Source organism: Pelodiscus sinensis, chromosome 1, assembly GCF_052426305.1.
Source record: "Pelodiscus sinensis isolate ZL-2025 chromosome 1, ASM5242630v1, whole genome shotgun sequence".
In the NCBI taxonomy this organism is placed as follows: Eukaryota; Metazoa; Chordata; order Testudines; family Trionychidae; genus Pelodiscus; species Pelodiscus sinensis.
The window spans coordinates 353073425-353097364 of record NC_143052.1 but is presented as its reverse complement, the minus strand read 5'-3'; the positions used below and the strand labels follow the sequence as shown (position 1 = coordinate 353097364).

General features: G+C 45.9%; 2 protein-coding genes across 2 annotated transcripts; both read right to left on the bottom strand.

The window, feature by feature from the left end:
• Window positions 1–12283: 12283 nt before the first annotated feature.
• LOC102450574 (olfactory receptor 52M1-like) lies at window positions 12284–13804 on the bottom strand. The gene has a single exon (XM_006130083.4). The coding sequence runs from the start codon at window positions 13702–13704 to the stop codon at window positions 12757–12759; it is 948 nt and encodes a 315-aa protein (XP_006130145.1). The 5' UTR covers window positions 13705–13804; the 3' UTR covers window positions 12284–12756.
• Window positions 13805–22420: 8616 nt separating this feature from the next.
• Window positions 22421–23684, bottom strand: LOC102450346 (olfactory receptor 52M1-like). The gene has a single exon (XM_006130082.5). It carries the CDS (start codon window positions 23524–23526, stop codon window positions 22579–22581), a length of 948 nt encoding a protein of 315 aa, XP_006130144.4. The 5' UTR covers window positions 23527–23684; the 3' UTR covers window positions 22421–22578.
• Between the last annotated feature and the right edge of the window lie 256 nt (window positions 23685–23940).

The window sequence follows — 23940 nt, the reverse complement described above, 5'->3', positions numbered from 1 at the left end:
ATGCAAGCAGAGACAGGTCTCAGAAACTCAGCTGTTTCCCCTCCTCAAACCTGGGGTCGATTGAGAAGTTAAAATACGAAAAGAATGTGTTCAAAATCATTTAGACAAGTTAATTGTCTTCAAGTCACCAGCACGGCCGAAATGCATCCTAGGATACTCAAAGAACTGACTGAGGAGATAGCTGAGCCATTAGCTGTACTCTTTGAATAGTCAGAGCAGACCTGGAATACGAGTCAACACTGTGACATTGTCGCAAAAAAACCCCAAGTAAACTTGGTTGCAAGCAAGACATGAGAAATAATTTTCTGCTATATTCTGCACTAATTTGGCCACAACTGGACTACTGTGTCCAGTTCTGGGTGCCATAGTTCAGGAAAGATGGAGACAAATTGAAGAAGGTCCAGAGAAGAGCATCAAAAATGTTTAAAAGTCTATAAAACATGGCCTATGAGGAAAGAGTGGAAGACTTGGGTTTGTTTCGTCTGGAAAAGAGAAGACCGAGACGGGACAAAATAGCAGCTTTCACGTCCCTAAAAGGTTGTTACAGGAAGGAGAAAGAAAGAAAATAGTCTCCTTAACCTCTGATGATAGGACAAGAAGCAATAGGCTTAAATTGCAGCAAAGGAGATTTAAGCTGGATATTAGGAAAAGGGCAATTAAATTGCTGAATTGGGAAAATTGAGGAGAGAAAAAAAACACTCCTAAACAAAGAAGCTCCGGAGACAGAAAGAAGGGCGCAGTGAGAGAGCAGGAACTGATCTTAAAGGAAATTATTTATCTAAACATTTTGCAATGTGTTTCTGACAATACTGAACAGTTCAAGTCCCTGTGCTGGTGAATTCCTGCCCAGATGGTTCACGTTTTGGACCCTGGAGCCCTTCAGGAACACTTAGCACTACCTTTAATCAAGAAACACAACTCACCGAAATCCTGCTCAGCAAGCAGATAGAATCTCCTTCCCACGATAGGAAGCTGAGCCCTGAGAATCAGTGTTTCTGTTTCACACTCGCCTGCTGGACAGTGACCTTTATAATTCCCTCTTCAGTCCCTGAGTACTCTTTTCTTGTTTAGGATTTCCAGACAATTTCGTCAGCTCCGCGAGCAGTGGGAGTAGCAGAAAATAGACTCTGGAGAACCACAGCATAAGGGGTGAAGAAATGATTCACCGATACCAGGGGCTCAGACGATTAGGGCAAATGGAGATTCACAGACAGCTTAGCCTAAAAAAAATGGTGCTGTCATGATAGAAAGGGCCCTCACCATTTTAATTTGTTGCAGCATGCTGTGGCATACTACCCAGGTTGCTTTAATACCCAGTTCGTTAGACTCTGAAAAGTCACTGCCAGGCTGTAAAGGCCAAATGACATAATCCTGAGTTGATGGAAGCTCACGGGGGAGGAAAAGGCTTTCTTCTCTCAGCCTTCTGGCATCAAAGGTGTAGCCTCTAAGGCTACGTCTAGACTGCAAACTTTTTTCGAAAGAGGCTGTTTTGAAAGAATCTTTCGAAAAAGCCTCTTTCAAAAGAGAGCGTCTAGACTGCAACCTCTTCTTTCAAAAAAGTGATCCGCTTTTTCAAAAGAGAGCACCCAGGCAGTCTGGATGCTCTCTTTCGAAAAAGCCCTGCTTGCATTCAAGAACGCCTTTTTTCGAAAGAGCACTTTGAAAAAAAGGCATTCTTCCTCGTGAAATGAGGAGTACCGCCGTCGAAAGAAAAGCCGCGTTCTTTCGATTTAATTTCGAAAGAACGCGGCTGTAGTCTAGACTCAGGTGAAGTTTTTTGGAAAAAACCCTGCAGTCTAGACAGAGCCTAACTCTCTAGGAAGCCTAACGTGGATACATCTCTGGCAGCTCAAAGTCTTCGTCTTCTAAGGGTACGTCTAGATCATGGAGGGTTTTCAGGATACCTCTGGTATCCCGACAAAACTCCTCCGTGTGCAGGGAATGTGTTTCCTCTTCCCCCTTTTTTTTGCAGAAGAGCAGAAGCGCTCTTTCAGAAGCCCTGTCTTCCTTATTCCACAATGAAGAAGGGTGCTTCCGAAAGAGGGTTCTTTCCCAAAATTTGGCCCAGTGTAGATGGAAAAGCCTCTTCTGAAACAACTATTGGAAAAAGGTAAGCAAAATGCGCAATGCAATTTGTGTACCTTTTCCCAATAGATCCTCGCAGTCTAGATGTACCCTAATAGTTAGAACATAAGAACAGCCAGACTGGGTCAGACCAAAGGTCCATCCAGCCAAGTATCCTGTCTGCCGTCTCCTATTATCCATTTCCAGCCTCCGACAGAGTCTAGGGACACCATTCCTACCCACCCTGGCTAATAGCCATTGATGGACCTAACCTCTATGAATTTATCTAGTGCTTTCTTGAACCCTGTTAAAGTCCTGGACTTGTACTTCATCTAGTCTCTGTGTCGAGTAATCATCACATTTCAATACTGGGTTGCTCTTTCAGAAATCGATGCAGAAAAGTTTGTGCTACCCTGTGTCAGAACGAGGTCAATGGGACTTCTCCACCCACTATGTGATTCCTTTCTCACCCAAAAATGTCCCAGAATTCCCTTCACGTGGCATCCCACATTTTACACGGGAACAGCAATGGCGTTTGCCTGAAGTGATGCCGGGGAGGCTATTTCAGAGTGGCGGTAATTGCACGGCTGTGCCCTGCTCGTGTGTTGGATTGAAATAACTGCTACCTGGAGTTGTTTTGTTTGGGCTACAGTCCCAGGCATCACAGGTGACCGTGAGCCTAATTTTGGCTCCAGAAGGTTTGAGTGTGATGGGGTATCACCGCCAGGGTGCTGTAAGGAAGCCATGGGAACTGCTCCCGGGCCCCTTTTCACTCTTCTTTACTGGTGATTCAACCTCTCTAGGTTGTCACCCAACACAACAGTGGATGGTACCACCCACCAAATGGAGCTACCTGAGGGCCTACCTAAGCCAGACAGGTACAAAGATACCAGCTACTAGAGGGCTTTTCCTTCCCCCTCTCCTGGTTCTTCTCAGGCAGACAGAGCGTAGAAGACAAGAAGTCCAACGTACTGGCAATGCCACACTTGTTGCTGTTATTTTCTAGCAAGCATGCGACCCAAATCTCTGATGCCACAAAGCCTTGTGTCCCAGTATCCCAACCCTCCATAGCAGGCACACTTCTATCATCTGTACCATTAAACTAACAAACTCACCTGGCCGGGGAGAAGCTAGACACTTGGGCTTGTCTACACTACATAGTCGATCTTCCAGGGTTCAAATGAGCAGGTCTAGTGAAGACCCATTAATTCGAACTGAGAGGGCTCTCCCATCGGCACCAGGAGTCCTGCTTCTGATGAGGAGTAAGGGAAGCTGATGGGAGCGTGTACTACCATCGACCTCCTGCTGTGTGGACGGGGCAAAAACCTGATTTAAGATACTTCGACTCAAGGGATGTAATTAACATTGCTGGATTTGTGTATCAGAAGTTGACCACGCCATGGTGTTTTTGCCCTTTGTTCACATGTGTTAGCATAAGATATGTCCAGATATAAGACTGTATAAAGTGAAATGGGCAAACAAGACCCCCGATTCAATCTCAGGCAAAGATACAGACCTGAATCCTAAATTATCACTAGCACGCCTAACACTCTACGTCTTCTGTTTCTCTTTCCTTCTGTGACCCTCCTGCCCAGGTGTCCCAGGAAAAGCACAGGGTGTATGGCGGTGCATTTCCTGACGGAGCCAGTTATCAAGGTGGAAAAAACTAATCCCAGTCATCCTGGGGTACCTTCCTTAGCTGACTCAGCAATGAATTCTGATCCTTTATGGACAAAGGGTGAATTTCCACCTGGACTATTAGCAGAGCCACTTCATCCCCCCAACTACCCTTAGTGGCTGCTCTTGCCCCTGAGTGAGCTCCTGTGGAGTAGCCTGTCTCTCAGGGATTTGAACTGTGGACCACCAAGTTAAAACAACCACTGGTGGTCATGGGCAATCTCAGGATGAGAGGGAGGATCAGCCACTTTTACTGCTATCAGTGGGGCATGTAGTTCAGGATTCGCTCCCTCCCTGGCCCTGCCCATCACATCCTTGCTTACATTGGTGCAGTTCATCCTCTAAAATGCCTGCCCTCCCAAGCAGTTCATCTCTCTCCTGTCAAATTACCTCTGAAGTCTTTCTGCCCATGCAGGATGCCATGTCTTTAAATGTGCTACCTCCCCCACTAGGATGGATTTTTCCATTAAAACCTGTTGCTCGTCCACTATCCCTTCCAAATCCTTAATATTTTGAAGATCAGCTACTGCTTTTTACCCACTACACTGCCCCATTGCACACTGTAAAACACCATTCTTTTAAGTTCTGATATTCCCTTCCTTTTGGTCTCCCTAAATCTCCCCTATTTCCTTCTCAGTCTCAAGCTCAGTTGAACCCCACACCTCACATGAGTCCTGATTCTACCTTCTACATTTATTTAACACATTCATTAGCACAGCTTGTCAGAGCCTGCAGCTACCACCATGAGATTCCCACTCCCCTAAGCAGCTGGGTCACAGAGGGGGAATTACCATAGTGTTATTTGCCTGTCCAATGTGATGTATCCCAGTCATGGCAGCTAGACAGGACAGAACTTTCCCCTCACCCGCTCCCTTGGTTCTTGTCCTGCCGACAGAAAGCAGAAGAACAGAAGTCTCAGGTGGCTGGCAATGAGATGTTTATTGGGGTTTGATTCCAGAAAGCATGTGTCCCGTACCTGTGAGGCTGCAGAACCCTGTTTCCCAGTGTCTGGACTTTCCTGAGCTTTAGCAGGAAACGCACGACCTTGTCCTAGGTACATTTGAAATTCATGTCCTCAGTCTCACCCATTTCAATTGATAGTCATGGTCTTTGTTGGTCAGTTCTTCCAATTTCCCTAGGAGAGTGGAGAAACACTGGGATGGTGGTGGAATCTCCTTAGGGATGTGGTGGAATCTCCTTCCCTAGAGGTTTTTAAGTCCTGGCTTGACAAAGCCCTGGAGGAGATAATGTAGTTGGGGTTGGTCCTGCTTTGGGCAGAGGGTTATGGTCGGTGGCCAACCCTATAATTCTGTGAGTTTTGGGTCTGGAGTCTTCATCCCATCTCTTGTGAACTCCATGGAAGGGGTAAGGTTGTGCTGTGGTGAGGGAGGGGCATTTCTTGTGCCTTTTCATGTTTTATACCTTCTCCCAGCCCTCCTTGGCCCTTCCTGACCAGTTGCTTGACCTTCCCTTGAGATAGGACTGAGAAAGTCTGAAAATGCGAGTTCCTACATTATACTCCCGATGGGCCTGCAGCATTTCAGCTGTTCTAATCCGTCCCATTATAATAACAACCTCAGCTGGCCAGAGGGAAGCAGCTCACACGGTGTCTTTGTTCTTTGTTCACGTACATCGGCATAAGACATAAGACTATATGGCTGCGTCTAGACTGGCATGATTTTGCGGAAATACTTTTAACGGAAAAGGCTTTCCCTTAAAAGTATTTCCGCAAAAGCGCATCTAGATTGGCACGGATGCTTTTGCGCAAAAAGTACTTTTGCACAAATGCATCCGAGGCCAGTCTAGACACGATTTTGCGCAAGAAAGCCCCAATCGCCATTTTTGCCATCGGGGCTTTTTTGCGTAAAACAGTTCTTCCCTGTCTACACTGGCCTGCTTACACAAGTATTCTTGCGGAAGAGGGCTTTTTCCCGAGTGGGACTGTGAAAGTATTTGCGCAAGAAGCACTGTTTTTCTACATTATGAGGTCAGTGCTCTTGCACAAATTCAAGTGGCCAGTGTAGACACCTGGGAAGTTTTTGCACAAAAGCAACTGCTTTTGCACAAAACCTTGCCAGTCTAGACACATCCCATAGGTATAATCGTATAAAAAAATCAAAAGGGCAAACAAGATCCAAAATTCAATCTCAGGTGAAAATACAGGCTTGGATCTTACATTATCTCTAACACTCCTCACTCCAGCCAATTTTCCAGCTCTCCAGACTCACACCCCTCCTGGGCGTATAAACCCAAAATTGCACTGTCATGCGCCAGACGGGGATCTGTATAAAGAAAGTTCATTGATAGACTCGCAATACAACTCTCCACATAGCCGAGGCCTGGCTCACTCTTGGCTCAGCTCAGGTGTGGAGAACCTCAGGTTTGAGGATGTGGCCCCCAGTTTGCCTGGATCCAGCCTCTGAGGCTCAGGGCTCTCCTCCTAACATTTGGGAGCCCATGCCTACTGAGGGACTGGAGCACACAAACTCTACTCGCCTGGGCCCCACTGGGCTCTGGTGTGTGAGGGGAATGTGGGGAGCGTTTGTCTCCTTCTCAGTCTGGGGCCATATCAGTGAGGGCTGGGGGGGGGCGGTGTTGGCGTCTCACTTGTGTGTGACCCCCAGCTGATTTTTCTGTGGATCAGCAGCCCCCTGACCTCAAAAAGGTTCCCCAGCCCTGGCTTAGCTGGTCTGTGCTGGCTGAGGTCCTGGTTCTGTGCCGCTCCATCTCCTCACTTCTGCCTCAGGACAGCTCTGGCTCTTCTGTCCATGGTCTAGCTTTGCCTTCTGGGCTGCTTCTCCTGCCCTTCAGTTTCTGCCTGCTGCTGCTTTTCTTCAACCTCAGCTTGAGGTGCTCAGATGTACATGACACATTGTCAATAGGGGTCCCTCCTGGACCCCATCACTTTCCTAACTTTCAACTAATCTCTAATATTAGGGGCATCTAGACTCAAAGTTTTCATCCATTTAGCTTCTTTCATTCTCCCCCATGTACTTATCTGTCCACTCCTCCCCTTGAGATTAGCAGAAATTGCCAGCTAGAGTTTGACCTTACCTCTAAAAGCCTGCATCAAATTAACTATGAGGTGCACTCATTTCTTAGTTCTCGGTGGTGAAGTGCAAGTTGTTTTGTTGCAATTGGCGTGATCCCATTCTGGGGTGCACAGCCCTCTCGTCCAGCACAACAGCCCAGTTCACAAAACCAGAATTTCACAACTCTTCCCAACATGCTCTCGCAGAATGACCTCAGTTCCTACTGCGCTCCTATACTGGCACTTTGCAGCTGAAATACTTGCTCTAATATAAAAGCTTCCCGAATAATTGGAAGCAAAATAATCAGGTACTTGTTGCACTTTAGGTGACTGTACATATGATAAAGAATTTAATCATTTTGATTTATTTTCCATTGTCCTTGGCTATCAGGAGGCATAACTTTCATATTAATCCCTTAAATTGGAAAAGATAGGGATTAATATGAAAGTTGAGAGGTGGATAAGCAACTGGTTAAAGGGGAGACTGCAGCGGGTCATACTGAAAGGTGAACTGTTAGGTTGGAGGAAGGTTTCTAGCGGAGTTCCTCAGGGATCAGTTTTGGGGCCAATTTTATTTAATCTTTTTATTGCTGATCTTGGCACCAAAAGTGGAAGTGTCCTAATAAAATTTGCAGATGACACAAAGTTGGGAGCTATTGCCAATTCAGAAAAGGATCGGGATATCATACAGGAAGATCTGGATGATCTTGTAAATTGGAGTGATAGCAATAGGATGAAATTTAATAGTGAGAAGTGTAAGGTTCTGCATTTAGGGATTAATAACAAGAATTTCAGTTATAAACTGGGGACACATCAGTTGGAAGTAACGGAGGAGGAGAAGGACCTCGGAGTCCTGGTTGATTATAGAATGACTATGAGCCGCCATTGTGACATGGCCGTGGCCCGTCCCCTCCCCATTTCTTCTCACCTCTCCCTCCTTTTCCCACTTCCATCTCTTCTGTTTCTTCTTCCTTCCCGTCCCTCTGCTTCTCTCCCCTCTCCAGGAAAGTATTTATATTTCAAAACATGGCTGCCAGGGGATAAGGAATGCCTTGACTTATGAGTCCCCAGAAAGGGTTTTCATGAAAAGGAGGGGAAAAAAGACAAAAAGCTTTGGGGCCCATCGAGTGAAAAGTTTGTGTCTAGATAAATGCATTTTGTTTAAAATCATACCGCCTACCAGGGGGGTGGGGAAGAGAAAAAGGTCAATTCAGAAGCCTGAAACCCGGGTGGATGAAAATTGGGAAACATTGTTGTGATGTTAGAATGTTAGGAATCTTTAAATAGGGACAGAGAATAAGACAGAGAATATTTTATCGCCTCTATATAAAACCATGGTACGCCCACATCTTGAATACTCCATACAGATGTGGTCGTCTCATCTCAAAGAAGATATATTGGCATTGCAAAAGGTTCAGAAGATGGCAGCCAAAATGATTAGGGGTTTGGAACCGGTCCCATAGGAAGAAAGATTAAAAAGACTGGAACTTTTCAGCTTAGAAAAGAGGAGACTAAGGGGGGATATGGATAGAGGTCTATAAAATCATGAGTGGTGTGGAAAAAGTGAATAAGGTAAAGTTATTTACTTATTCCCATAATATAAGAACTAGGAGTCATCAAATGAAATTAATAGGCAGCAGGTTCAAAACAAATAAAAGGAAGGTTTTATTCGCTCAGCGCATAGTCAACCTGAGGAACTCCTTGCCAGAGGATGTTGTGAAGATTAGGACTTTAAAAGGTTCAAAAGGGGAGCTAGATAAATTGCAGTGAAAAGCTCTGGCTTCTGAGCCAAGAAGTTTTTGTGGAACAGTCAAGCCCCAAGGATGCTGCCTTTCCGATATTACTTATGAATAAATGTTGGCAGGGTACAGCTGGGAAAGCATGGCAAACCTGGTGTGTTGTACAAGGGAAACTGAGGTAAATCAACTTCTGAATTTCATAAAGACACGATGGGGTAATTCTGCCTTTCCATGAGAAGAAAGCCATTGCAACTTCACTTGCCTATAGGGCAAAACCAGGAAGGCCATTGTTCTGTTTTTCCTGCAACCAGCAAGGAGATGTTTTTTAAAAAGGATCATTTCTCTACCCCCTTCAGGCTTTTAAAGAGCTTTAGCAAAGGTGGCACTAGCTAGTGAATGCTAAGGATACCATGGCTTGGAGTAGGCTATGGCCTGGTGAGGAAAACAAGGAGCCACAAAAGTCAAGGCCTGTGGACTCACAAAGGAAATGAAGCCCTCCCCTTCTCCTCCTCCCCCGGACCGGGATGGAATGTTCGTTGCTGCTAATAATAATTGTGTCTGTTGGAAACCCTACCCAGATCTAACAATTAGAGGTTGCAAAAGGAAGAAACAACCCTCAATAGCAAGACAAATGAGGATCTACCCCTAGAAAATTGAACTGTTAATCCCCCCATGAGAATTTGGCAGTGTCAATGTGTGTTGTATAAATTGGGAGACGGAGTCTTGACTTGGTGGAGATTACTGAATTTATGAGGCCTTTTTGCATGGGATTCCCTGGGATTCCCTAGACTATGCGATGATCAATGAGACTGAGAAACACAGTCATCCACAGATAGGATTGGTCACAAATGGCCAAACAAATATAACCCTCTGGTCTCTAAGGGCGTGTCTACTCTGCATGGAAGAATGATGCTTCTGCGGTCAATCTTCCAGGGTTTGGTTTAGCGGGTGCAGAATAGACCGCCTAGATCTAACGCCTTTTGTCGACAGAGTTCTGTTGACAGAAGGCGTTATTGCATCTACACTGTCTTTTGTGTGTACACTCTCATGTTGACAAAGCAGCTTGCTTTGTCGACAGAACTGGATGTAGTCTAGACGCTCTTTGTCGACAGAAGCTTTGTCGACAGTATCAGTCGACAAAACTTCTGTTGACAATAGCCTGTAGTCTAGACATACCCCGAATGCATGACAATGTACCTGCTTTGCAGAATGTATGACAATGTACATGCTTTGCAGAATGTAACTCGACTGGTAGGGTGGATAAATTCTGATTTAAACTGGTTGCAGCCAAAAGCTGAAAATACTCCCTGATGGGCAAATGTGCGGAAGCCACTGGGGAAGCTATTACAACCAGTGCTCTTCAATGAGTCCTTCCAGTACATTACCGGGGTGGTATATCCAGACAACAGTGGGTGTAGTACATACGCTGCACCTGCAATACAGGCACAATAGGGTTGAAGCAACAATACAACTGGTTGGTGAGCGGACACACATGCGATCCATGTTGCCAAATGGCTCTGCAGGCAGCACAACACAGAGGGTTGAGGAAGGGCATGTGCAATGCCATCATGCAGAACCGAACCTGGAACGAACCAAACCTGAAATTGCGTGCATGAGCTTCAATAGCTTGAGCTAAAAGCTAGCTGGCTGTTGCGCAAACTCATAATTCTTTCTGGGTACGTCTACACAGCAGCATTATTTCAGAATAACAAATAGTGCATTATTTTGAAAGAATGTTGAGCTGGAGGACTTCTCACTCCATCCTCTGGAACCCCCATTTCACGAGGAGTAAGGGAAGTCCAAGGAAGAGTTCTTCCTTCAACTTCTTGCTGTGTAGACAGCACTGAAAACCCAGTGAAGCTATTTCAACTTCAGGTCCACAACTGATGTAGCTGGAGTCACATAGCTTAATTCAACTTTTGCCCTGAGGTGTAGATGTGCCCTCTGTAAGTGGTCTCAGGGCCACTACATGGGCAGTGACCCACACTGAGCAGGTGTGTAGGTTGCACATTGAACCTGGGAAACAGTTGGGGAACCAAGCAAGCGATCAGCCAAAGGGGGAAATTGCAGCATCAGATCAATGAACTACTGGCTCAGCATCTCTCTGCCTTCACACTGGGGTGGAATTGGGGAAGAGAGGTCCATCTATGGTAAACACAATGGGCAGGAGGGCTTGTGACATGGGTGGGGGTTGGCATCACAATGCTAACAAAGGGGAGGAGTGGGATTCTTTGCCAGAGGATATATTGAGGGGCAAGAGCAGTGGCTCTCAGCCAGGATGGGCAGGGATGGTGTCCCTACCCTCTGTTTAGCAGAAGGTGAGTGTGAGCGACAGAGCATAAATCACCTAACCATTGCCCTCTTCTGGGCAATTCCTCTGAGGCACCTGACATTGGCCACTGTTGGGACAGAGCCTACTGGGGCTCAACGATTCATTTGTCTTACCCAATATGGCCATCCTAATGTTTTCAGCTAGAACCCAGATGTATCTGCATCCTATTGTGACCCATCACACCTCATGCCTACCCCATGAGTAACGACTGGGTCTCTCTCGCTGCATTCAGAGTTAGTAACAAAGTAATACAGGGGATCCCCGTTATAAGTCTCGATATTCATCATTTTGCGTCTAAGTTCTCAATTAATTAAAGAAACTAAATTCATAATACATCACACAGATCCGCACTTGTGTCATTTTTCAAGGGACCAAAAGCCAGCAACGTAGACCAGGTGAGTTTTGTGGTGGCCGGGCAGCAGGCACTGTAGTGTGCCATGACGTTACTCCTTTGCGTTCTCCTTGCTGTCTGTAAGTTTTGAAGTGAATGCATTGCGAGTGCACATACTTTATCATAATATATTTCTGACCAAGCAGGAGGTGCATACTTATCTTATCTATTTCTACTTATTGTTTTATGGGTTATAGGTACATTACGGCTGTGTCTACACTGGCATGAATTTCCAGAAATGCTTAAAACAGAATAGTTTTTGTTATAAGTATTTCCGGAAAAGGAGCGTCTACATTGGCAGGCTGCTTTTCCGGAAAAGCCCTTCTTCCGGAAAAGTGTCCGTGGCCAATGTAGACGCGCTTTTCCGGAAAAGAGCCCCGAGCGTCATTTTCGCGATCGGGGCTTTTTTCCGGAAAAGACTACTGGGCTGTCTACACTGGCCCTTTTCCGGAACAGTGTTCCGGAATAAGGACTTATGCCCGAGCGGGAGCATAATAGTTTTTCCAGAATAGCGGCTGATTTTGTACAGTAGAGCATCGTTGCTTTTTCAGAAATTCAAGGGCAAGTGTAGACAGCTTGCAGCTTATTCCGGAAAAGCGGCTGATTTTCCAGAATAAGTGGCCCAGTGTAGACACAGACTATAGGTATATACACGTGTGTGAACTGCATGTGTTGGGAACGTATCTCAGGCTAATTACAATATTTCTTATGGGCAGGGCTTGACAAATCATGTAATCTACTCACCCAGGGTGAGTAAATTACAAGCCAGCATAGCCGGCACCGCGCGATCTGCACATGCACAGCTTGCAGAACCGCGTGGCTGGTGAGCGGGACTCACCGCTGCTTGGCAAGCCCTGCTTATGGGTATTAATTCCCCTTTAAAAGTTGTTTTGCTATTAGTTGCATTATTTAAGAACGTAACCTGGAGTTATAACAGGGACCACCTGTATTAAAATTCTAAACCCAACCATGTCCCTTAAGTGACTTGTTACCAGATGACAGCACTAGAGTTGAGTGGATCTAATATTTATTTGTTTTGTTCTCTTCTATATAAATTAGGTACAGTGCTCCTGTCAGCTAACTGCAATGTTATCTGCCACAAAACTAGGACTTTCAAGTGCCTGAGTAGACACTGGAAACAGGTTTAAACTCCACAAAAATAATCTTAAATGACTTCCTTGACAGTGTGGACTATGGAGGGAATATGGAGAGCGACAGGGGAAAGGAAGAGCAGAACAAGATAAAGAAGGCAAGAGGAAGAAGAGCGGGGATGAGCTGTATGGAAGACACGTGGAAAAGTATGAGGCCCTCGGCATCTAGTTACAGCAATGAGTTGTACATTGTGGCAACAAAATGAGTTGTACATAGATTGATTTCCCAGTTGGTCATATTGAGGTCAGGAAAAGGGTCCAATGTCTGTGTGACTGTCCAGTCAATGAGTCAGGAAAGAGGGCCCAGCATCAAGTCACCAATGAACTCTGCATGGAGTTTGGTCTGAGAGTGAACGCACCAAGAGAAAATGTCAAGTCTTTTTATGAGTAAAGACCCAGAGCAACCTGTCCCGGATTTGCTTGGTCCTCACCCCATAGATAATGGGATGTACCATGGGAGGCACCACAAGGTGCACATTAGCAATGAGAATGAGGACATGCAGGGACACATTGTGATCGAACCGGTGCATGACGGTGGAGAAGACGTCTGGAATATAAAAGACTAAGATGGCACAGAGTTGGGTGCTGCAGGTCCTAAAGGTCTTGAGACGGGTGTCCTTTGTGTGAAGGCTGAAGATGGCCCTGAGTATCTGGGTGTAGGACACTACAATAAACAACATATCTAGACCAGTCACCAAGATTGTCACAGAGAGACCATAGTAATTACTGACACGGATGTCAGCGCAGGCCAGTGTCACCACGGCGATGTGCTTGCAATACGAGTGGGCAATGATGTTGGTTCTACAATATGGCCACTGCCTTGCCAGGAGGGGATATGGCAGTACAAGCATGCTGCCACGCAGCACCACAGCCAGGCCGATCATGACCACCATGCGGTTTGTCAGGATGCTGGAATATCTCAGGGGATTGCAAATGGCCATGTAGCGATCAAAAACCATAGCTACAAATATCCCAGACTCCACCACCGTGAAGCAGTGAACAAGGAACATCTGAGTGAGGCAGGCACTGAAATCTATCTCCCTGGCATTGAACCAGAAGATGCCCAGAGTTTTGGGCAGGATGGACGTAGACAGAACCAGGTCAGCAACAGCCAGCATGCAGACGAAATAGTACATGGGCCTATGTAGGCTCCGCTCCTTCTTCACTATGAACAGGATGGTGATGTTCCCCAATATAGATATGATATAGATGGTGCAGAAGGGGATGGAGATCCAGACATGAGCCATCTCCAGTCCAGAGATACCCATCAGGATGAAGGTGGAGGGGTTGTTGAGTCGGGTTGTGTTGGATTTTGACATAGAGTAGATGTCCAACTCCAATGGAGATGTTGTCTCTTATAGGTACTGTATATTCCCCCAACTTCCTGTATGTGCCCAGAGTCTATGGTGATGGCCTCTGTTCAAGTGCCTGGAAGGAGACACAAAGTGAATATGAGACATGACATGCGCTATTGAAGGCTTTTCTGATGGGTGAAGAAGATTGTTCACTCTTCATGCATAGCAAAATTATATTTCTGGTTTTCAGAGAAATAAATTATGAACAACTGACCCCCACTAATGCCAATTCTATAAAAAGGTTCTCCATAAGTCAATTGTTCCAACACACTGTTGTGTAGGAAACATTCATTGGCACCACCAGGAAACCGGAATGTGGATATTGGTTATTGGTCATTGTTTCTTATTGAAATGGAATACAGGATAGAGAATCCGTGCAATAGGGAGTTCTCCAGTTACCTGGTTTTTCAAACTGCGAGTGGAAAATAACCAAACCTTTGTCAAGATGTGTAGTAGGGGAGCCATCCCAACTAGAACGCACCTTGGGGAAAGAACTGGCCATCGGTGGCCAAAACACCTAGGAACATAGGGCCATAAGAATGGCCATACTGGATCAGATCAAAGATCCATCTAGCCCAGTATCCTATCTCCCAACAGTGGCCAATGACAGATGTCCCAGAGGGAGGGAACACAACAGGTAATCCTTACATGATCCTTCTCCTGTCATCCATTTCCAGCCTCTGACAAACCCACTAGGGACACCGTTCCTACCCATCCTGGCTAATAGCCATTGATGGACCTAACTCTGAATTTATCTAGCTTTTTTTTGAACAGTGGTCTTCACAACATCCTCTGCAACACGGACAATTTTGAGATGCCTATGGAATGGGATGGAGAATAACTTGCTCTTGACCCACCCTTAGTTTTGGTCACCCAGTCTCTATAAAAGATGAAGCAGATAGAAAGGGTGTTTTCCTATGAGAATAGGGGAGACTACTCTGTGCAGACAGACTGAAAATTCTGGACCTGTTAACTTTGAGAAGAGACAAACAACAGTGCATATGATAGAGGAGAGCAAAATATAGAATGGCACTCATTCAATAGAATGGCACTCATTCAATTCCAGTGAAGAAAGAGAGAACACTTCTGAACCGGTGATATCTGTAGAAAGTTGACTTAAGGCCTAGTCTACACTCCTGCAGAAAATCAACTTAAGGCACATTAAGGCACGTTCTAGCAACATTACTTACGTAGCTGGAGTCAACGTATCTTAAATTATGTTTCCATGCTGTCCACACAGCGGGAGGCTGACAGGAGCAAACACTCCCCTTAGCTTCTCTTTCTCCTTGTGAGGAGAAGTACCGATGCTGATGGGGGTAGTCTCTAAGTTTGATTTAGGGTGTCTTTCCTCAACCTGCTAAATCAAACCCTGGAAGATCAACTGCAGCAGAGTCGATCTTCCGCATAGTGTAGACCTAGTGTTAATACTTAAAAAGAGCTAATTCCCCAAAGCTGAAGCAAATTAGAAAAACAGATTTGGAGGAAAATTTAGACAGAAAAATGGGACCCTTTAGAGGAGTCCACAAGAGAGCTGAAAAGCCATGATTCCATGGTAGAAAAAAATTTGATCAGTCAGGCAAGAAACCCAATTTATTGGGAAAGGGAAGGCCCCAACTGGGAGGGCAGGCACAGGAAAGCAATATATAACAACTGGGACAAAGGAAAAATAGATAGCAAGGTAAACTAACTAGATATTATTAACACTGATAAGAGATGTAAAAGAGATCAGGGAATAAACAATGATTGGCAAAGTTAATAGTCACCTTTCTGTGATATATAAGTATATTAAGAACAAAAGAAACCACAGAAAAGGTTTACACCAGTTATGAGTGGGAGAAAGGGAATTGGTTAGTGCTGTTAAAAATGTAGATGTGTTCAAGAAATAGTTTTGTTCTGTATTTGGGAAGAAGTGTGAGGTACTCATAGACCTGGAAGAGACCTCAGAAGGTCATCAAGTCCAGCCCCCTGCGCTAGGCAGGACCAAGCCCAACTAAAATTGTATTACTCATATGACATGAGGTGATGAAATATTTTCCAGTGCATGAGTGGTCAAGGAGGATGTTAAAGAGTATGCACAACAGAACCTTAGTATTATGAACACCAGAGTTATAAACTGACCAATCAACCACCCATCTCTTTCAAAACCAAAAGTACATAATCAGCCTTAAAAAAGCAAACACAGAGCAATTCTACATTAAACATTAAGTATTAATGGTTGGTCTAGACAGTATTTGGTCCTGTCATGAGGGCAGGGGACTGGACTCAATGACCTCTCGAGGTCCCTTCCAGTCCTAGTATTCTATGATTCTATTAAAAAATGGAAGTTGATAAACCGTCCACTATTTATCAAATAATGGGAAAAAACAGTGTGTGATTAGTGTAAAATAAAAGTCTCAGATTATCGCTCATGCCAATCAACCACAGGGCTTATGGAAAACAGATTTTATAAAATAAATAGAATTTCATCTATTATGGAGACTATATTTGGTTGACCAAGGGAACTGCACAGATGCATGAACTTCAATTTCTCTGAGGCGTTTTATCTAGTGTTGGAAAATATACCAATGAAATTTTTGGAGGTAACAGCTAGGAGATGAGATGTCTTCCCTATTTTGGAAAATTCTTGTAATTGTCATATTTAAAAGCCCCACCTCTTCAAAGAATCATAGAACACTAGAAGTGGAAGGGACCATGAGAGGTTATCACCTCCACTCCCCTGTCTTCATGGAAGGACCCAGTACGGTCTAGATGATACCTGACAGATGTCTGTCCAACCTGCTCTTAAATATCTCCAGAGATGGAGATTTCACAAACTCCCTAAGTAATTTACTCCAGTGTTTAACCACCCTGACAGGAAGTTTTTCCTAATGTCCAACCTAAACCTCCCTTGCTGCAATTTAAGCCCATTGCTTCATTTCCTCCAAGCTTCACTGCACATGGAAGGGCTGTTAACACCCCACGCTCAACCAGTAGAGCCCTCAAATTCAAGAGGAGGAGGGCACAGACACAGAGCTGGCTCCTCAGATCTTTACTCAGTTCTTACATCCAGGGGAGCTTTGCCTCAGCGGGTCCTAAAGAAAATATGGGCGATAGCCTGAGAACGTGGTTTTGTATTGCTCATCTACTAACACTTGTAGATGGCTGAAATAGCTTTGATCTGGAAGCTATCGGCGGGTTGAGGGACCTTTCCATTCATGATACTGAAGCAAACTCATGGGAAGTAGAAAAGGGCCTTGGGGTATTTAATAAGTGTACAGTACAGAAAGAAAAATAGACATATTTTCCATCCCCCTACCTGGGTTTGCAGAGCAGGTGAGTTACTCAGCATGAGATGGGTACCTGTGAATTCTGAGATGCAAATGTCTTCCCTGAAAATCCTCCCAGTTAGCCAGGTCTCTCTCACTCCAGCATCTGCAGCAGCATCCCACGCCAAGAGCTGACATAAGGGTGTGCATCACTTTTAATATAACTCTGTGCAATCCCAGTGGGGTTTGCTCAGTGTGTAGGGTAGAAGCAGCCTTTGGGTGTAATGAAGGCTGGAGACCAGCCTGATGGTGCTAATGTGTAATTGATCCAGCTTTTGGAGTAAACTGCAATTAAGAGACCTTCCCAAAGGGAGATGAGAACTTGTGGGCTCTGTGCGAAGGCAAGAAATAATTGGTTACTCTGTGTATAGTTAATTAATAAGTAAACAAGGGATAATGCTTTGATCTCCACAAGTCTGATTCCCTGTAAATGCCCAGGGTGGCTGAGTAGATTGCAGACAGACAGATCTGGAGAAAGATGGATGAGGTGGCAGCAGAACACTGCCTGCTGTTCCGGGGGGATGTTGCTGTGAAAATAGAGATCAGACATTCTCATCAGTCACGCACATTATAGTGGGGTACCTCTTATCCATCTCTTGAAAAGGCCAAGTCTTTTTAATCTTTCCTCTGCTGGAAGCTGTCTCATGCCCCAATCCTGTTTGTGGCCCTTCCTTGTACCATTTCTAATATATCTTTTGTTTGTGATGGGCAAACCCGACGGCTCGCAGAGTTCACTCCATGGGATTTCTAGAGCAGCATTGTTGCATTTTCTGTTTTCGCATTTATCCCGTTCCTAATGGGCCCCCACATTCTGTCCAGGTTTTCTGTCACTGCTGCTGCACGCTGAGTTGATCTTTGCAGAGAACGAGCCAGGATGATCCCAAGATCCCTTGCTTGAGTGACAACAGCTGATTTGGACACATCATTTGGGCTACGTCTACATTGGCACCCCTTTCGGAAAATAAGATATCCATCTTAAAATGAGGGATAAGGGATCTTTCAGAAAAGGCTTTATTTTTTGAAAGATCCGTGTCTAGACTGGAGCTTTTTTTCGGCAAAGCTCAGAGCTGGAAAAAAGTGGCAGCCATTTTTATGCTAATGAAGCGGGGAGATTTAAATCCCTGCTTCATTTGCAATTGCGATACATCTAATTTGCATCCCTTTTACGAAAAAGGGATGCAGTCTAGAAAGAGCCAATGACTCCTTGCCTCAGGAGGACACACCTGGTGACCCATTGGCTCCTTGCTTCAAAAGGACATGGTAATCATGTGATCAACTCCATTTTGGGAGCTACCATCACTCAGGAGCACAATGAATTTCCCTCCTCATGGGCAAGATTATCCTTGTCTTCCCCTCCTGCCCTCCACATCGTTGCTAAGGACAGAGATCCAGTAGCACCATTGCTAAGGATAGAGGAAGCAGAAGGAACTGGAAGGAATCGTTGACCCCCATCCTAGCACAGGCTGTGCACCAGAGACTTTTCAGCCAGCACCGTGTTCCATCTCTGCTAAGAGACTGCACCAGGGACTTGGTGATTGATGTGTGTCATATGCTTTCTTTAACAAACCTACTCTCAACCTTCTTTTTATTAAGAAACCTGTAGATTTTTTTATGTTAAAGGACTAGCCCAGAGTAAGATGTGGGGTATATAGTGACCTGGGGTTGTGGCTGGTCCTTTGGGACTGGGAGAACCTGTTTGGAGGTGGCGAGATTGGTTTTCGGAACCTCTCACCTGTGTAAGAAGCAGTGCTGGCTGTGACACAGGTAAAGCTGGAGTGTTGGAGGGGATTGCTTACAAGACTTTTTGCTGTCCAGAGTAGCAGCTGGAGGGATCTGTGTGGCTGGTTTGGTGCCTTAGGGTATGTCTAGACTACGTAGCTCCGTCAACAGAGCCATGTAAGCTTGTTTACCCGACAGTCAAGGAAGCAATGAACCTACTTAAATAATCCCTGCTTCATTAAAATAAAAATGTCTGCCACGCTGTGCCGACAATCAGCTGATCCGGCACAGTGCAACAGTCTAGATGTGGATCAGTCAAAAAGGGAAGCCTTTGCCGACCGCTCCTGAAACCTCATTTCACGAGTATAAGGGAGCAGTTGACAAAGGCTTCCCTTTTTGACTGATCCACGTCTAGACTGTTGCACTGTGCCGGATCAGCTGATTGTCGGCACAGCGAGGCGTCCATGTTTATTTTAATGAAGCAGGGATTATTTAAATCCCTGCTTCATTGACTATGTCGGGTAAATTAGTTTACATGGCTCTGTCGACGGAGCCGTGTAGTCTAGACATACCTACATAGAAGAGAACCCCAGTCTTGGGTTGTAAGTAGCCCTGGTTCTGAGCAGGTGGCCCTCCTCTGACACTCACAGCAGTGCCCCCAGACCCGCTGTTCTATTGCAGTCACCCACTGCGAAACTTAGCTAAATAACTCCTGTTATCTATGGAGATGACCGAATGTCACTGCAAGGATGTCACGGAGTTGCTGCTTCGTTTAAGTGGAGTCCAGGCCCAAGCTGTATATGGGATCTAATTTAAAATCAAAGAGGCCAAGGAAGGTATGTGACTGCTTAGCAGGCCCCTGGCTCTGCTGGAAGGCCACCAGAACTCAATGGAAATGAAGGGATCTTGGGGACAGGAGATCGCTGTTCTGCTTGAGAGGAAACCCCACAGCCTGTGTAATCCCTAAGCTGTCAGGTGATGTCCCCAAGGGTGTGTCAAGTCACCGGTGGGGATCACTATCAAAGCACTTTCCCCACCCTGTCTCTTTGTGGGCGCTTTCCTGAAGAAGGGCTGGAGAGCAGACCTCTCCTGGCCAGTGCTGGGAGGGAATCAGGGCAAAGGGAAACCAGAAAAGACAAACCCAATGGCCCCAGTGACATGGAAGAACCAAAGCCTAAGTGGGAAGAAAAAACCCTCCTCCTCGTGCTCAAGGATGTGAACCTGAATTGTCTCAGTCCCTAAGGAGAGACCTGAACGAGAAGCCACAGGAAATTGCCCCTGCTCTGCTATCCCTCCTATCTACCTGTTGTCATGGTGCTTTGTGAAGTCATCGCCTTTCAACCTTCTTTGACAAAAACTGAGGTGCTGCCAAAGGCCCTTGTGATGTCACTGCCATGCCCATCCCTGCTCGGTGGGGCTAACATCCAGCTGCTTTGAATGTTTGAGCTGTCGCTCGCTCACTGTTCATTGTACAGGTCAAGCAGGCTACCCATGAGAACACCAGAGGCAGCTCCAATGGCCCATGCTCAGCTTGCCATAGATTTATAGACTTTAAGGTCAGAAGAGATCTTTTGGCCATACAATCTGTATGACACCCCCTACCTATCATATTCCTGCTGTGGGGCACAGTGGTGAGCTCTGGACCACGCTCACTCCAGAAAGTCCTCGGGTCATCATAGGAAGCCAGCAAGGGATGGAGACACCAGGTCAGATGAAATTGACATAGCGAGGGGAAGGGAACTGACCCCCATGGCCACACTTGTGAGTCTGTATCGTAAGACCCATGCGCAAGGGCACTGATCTCACAAGTCCCCTTAATTCTGGTCTTTCCTAACACGTCAAGGCCTGTTCTCCGGGTAGTTCTTTGTAGATATAGAATTCTTTTGGGGAGGCAGACGTGGCTTTGTTTAGTCCTACCATGGCAGACGGCTGGCTAAGCCACTACAGCCTGGCTGAATGGAAGCCAGATGAACAAGCCCAGGCTTGAAGGGCTAATGGAAGCAGCTGTGGGCCTCGTTAGCCAAAGGGCGAGATAAGGCAGCCAGAGGGAAAGTGAAAAGGGGAGGAACGGGGGAAGACTGAGTGTCCTCCCAAGCCAGAAGGAGAGGCTGTCTGAGTTTTCTGTGATCAAAAGCTTGGTCTATAGAGGGTGGGGGAAAATTGGCACTGACAATGAAAGGCATGGGTGACAGCACTGCAAAGGATCTCCGGTTGATTTGTGGACAAAGAAGAGGCCCCACGGCAAAGTGCCTGAGCGAAGACTGTGCCACACTACCTAAAGACTTGTGGTAGTGCAACCTAGAGCATCTTTCAAATTGCCTTACACCACAAGGCTACGTCTTCATGGTGGGTTTTTCTGGCAGAAAATATGCTAATGAGGGGCTTGTTAGCATAAGTCAGGATCTCATTTGCATAATCTCTTCCCATCCATTTTTGCACTAGGGGTTTTTGCGCAACAACAAGCAGTGTGGATGTTCCTATTTGTGCACAAAACCCTTTTTGCACAAGATCCGTATGCCTCAAAAAAGGAGGTATACTGATCGGGTGCAAAAAGGGGGTTTTACGCAAAAAGGAAATGTCCACACTGCTTGTTTTTGCGCAAAACCCCCCTCGTGCAAAAATGGATCCGCAGAAAATATGCAAATGAGATCGTGACTTATGCTAATGAGCCTCTCATTTGCATATTTTCTGCTGTGGAATAACTCACAGTGAAGACATAGATGAAGAGATTATTGCCCTCACTAAAGTGGTATAAAGCACCTTCGTACAGATATGACTGTGTCCACAGGAGAGCAATTGTACCATTTGAACTAGACTAGTAGAGCTCAAGTAATAATGAATTTCTAGTGTGAGCCAACCTCTGCTTCCCAACATGCATGCTGCTTTAGAATGAACTGGCCCCAAACAGTCAAGTTATTTTTAAGACAGAAGACCGATCGCCTTCCCGAATGAAAGACTGAATCTGGTTCCATTAGCCTGCAAGTTGCTTCCTCCAATCTGACCATGGGTTGCACACACTTTGCCAGCCTGGGCCTGTTCATGTTAACAATCATGTGCCCCCAGTGAAGATAACCTGGAAACAGAGCACGCCCAAGAGGGAGCTCCAGGAAGGTTCTGCTGAAGCATGTGGAGAGACTGTGGGAGCCAAGCTGAAATTATTCTCACAGCCTTGGCATTTGGATCGCAGGTCTCTGTTCCCAGAAGGAGGTGCTAGAACAGAAGCTGCATCACATGAACATTTTAAACCTAACCACTGTCCCTTAACTGACTCGTGACAACTCCAATATTTATTTAAATTCCTTTCTTTTGCATAGGAATTAGATACAGTGCTACTGTCAGTTAATCACTGCGTTTGCTATCAAACACTCGAGCTATCAAGATCCTAAGCAGACAATGCAAACAGAGCCAAACATACCATCACCCAAAACTGAAATGACTCACTCACAGCTGACGAAGATGGGGAATATGGACAGACCCAGTGAATGGCAAGGAAAGGGAAAGAGAGGAGCGAGGGATTGGAGGATCTTGGGCTGAAGAGACAGAGCAGGGAAGGGATTCTGTGCAAGAGACGTGGCAAAGGGTGGGATCTTAAGGGTTTAGTTACAAGCAATAACAAAAGTGGCAACACAATGAGTTCATTTTACATATACTGATTCCCCAGTTGGCCATGCTGACACAGCAAAATAAGGTCAGGACGGGGTCCAATGTCCGTCTAACTGACCAGTCCATGAATCAGGAAAGAGGGCCCAGTACCAAGTCACCAGTGAGCTCTCCATGGAGTTCAGTCTGAGAGTGAATGCATCAGGAGGAAACTTTAGGTCCTTTTATGAGTAAAGAGCCTGAACAACCTGTCCTGGATTTGCTTGGTCCTCATCCCGTAGATGATTGGGTGTAGCATAGGGGGCCCCACAATGTACACATTAGCAATGAGAATGAGGACATGCTGAGGCACATTGTGATCTAACCGGTGCATGACGGAGGAGAAAAGATCTGGGATGTAAAAGACTAAGATGGCACAGAGTTGGGTGCCACAGGTCCCAAATGTTTTCAGCCGGGCGTCCTTTGTGCGGAGGCTGAAGATGACTCTGAGGATCTGGCTGTAGGACAGCGTGATAAAAAACAGGTCCAGACCACTCACAATGAACTTCACAGAGAGGCTGTAATAATTGCTGACACGGCTGTCGGCGCAGGCCAGCGCCACCAGGGCTATGTTCTTGCAGTACGAGTGGGCGATGAGGTTGGTTCTGCAATATGGCCACTCCCTCGCCAGGAGGGGGTAGGGCAGTGCGAGCATGACACCGCGCAGCAGCACAGCCAGGCCGATCTTGGCCACCATAGGGTTAGTCAGGATGATAGAATGTCTCAGGGGATGGCAGATGGCCACGTAGCGATCCAACGCCATGGCCACAAAGATCCCAGACTCCGCTACTGTAAAGCAATGAAGGAAGAACATCTGGGTTAGGCAGGCACTGAAATAGATCTCCCTGGAATTGAACCAGAAAATGCTCAGGGTTTTGGGCAGGATGGATGTGGACATGGTGAGGTCGGTGACAGCCAGCATGCAGAGGAAATAGTACATGGGCTCATGGAGACTCGGCTCCTTCTTCACGATGAAGAGGATGGTGAAGTTCCCCAAGACCGCTATGGCATACATAATGCATAAAGGGATGGAGATCCAGACATGAGATCCCTCCAGTCCAGAGAAGCCCATCAGGAAGAAGGTGGACGGGTTGTGGAGGTCAGTTGCGTTGAAATCTGACATGGAGTTCAGGAGACTGTGACCAACTCTGAGGGAGAACAGCGACTCTTGCCTCTACCAGAGTCCGGGAGATGGTCACAGTACAAGTACCTGGATGGAGAGACAATAGCAATATGTGAGACATAGAATGCTCTGCTGGAGGCTGTTCTCAAGGTTGAAACAGCTTGGTTGCACATCTCCCACAGACAGGTAGAATTGTCATTGTTCAGAGAAATGAACGATGAACAAACAACCAACTCTTTTAATGACAATTCCATATTGGATGGTGCTGCAGGTGTCAATAGTTTGTGTGGGGAACCTTAATAGGCGCCTGTTGGAAACTGGAGTGTGGAGACTGGTTCTTCCTCATTGTTTTTTTTTTATTGCAATAAAATCCAGGCTACTGTTGGAAATAATCCAGGACACTCTGGATGCAGG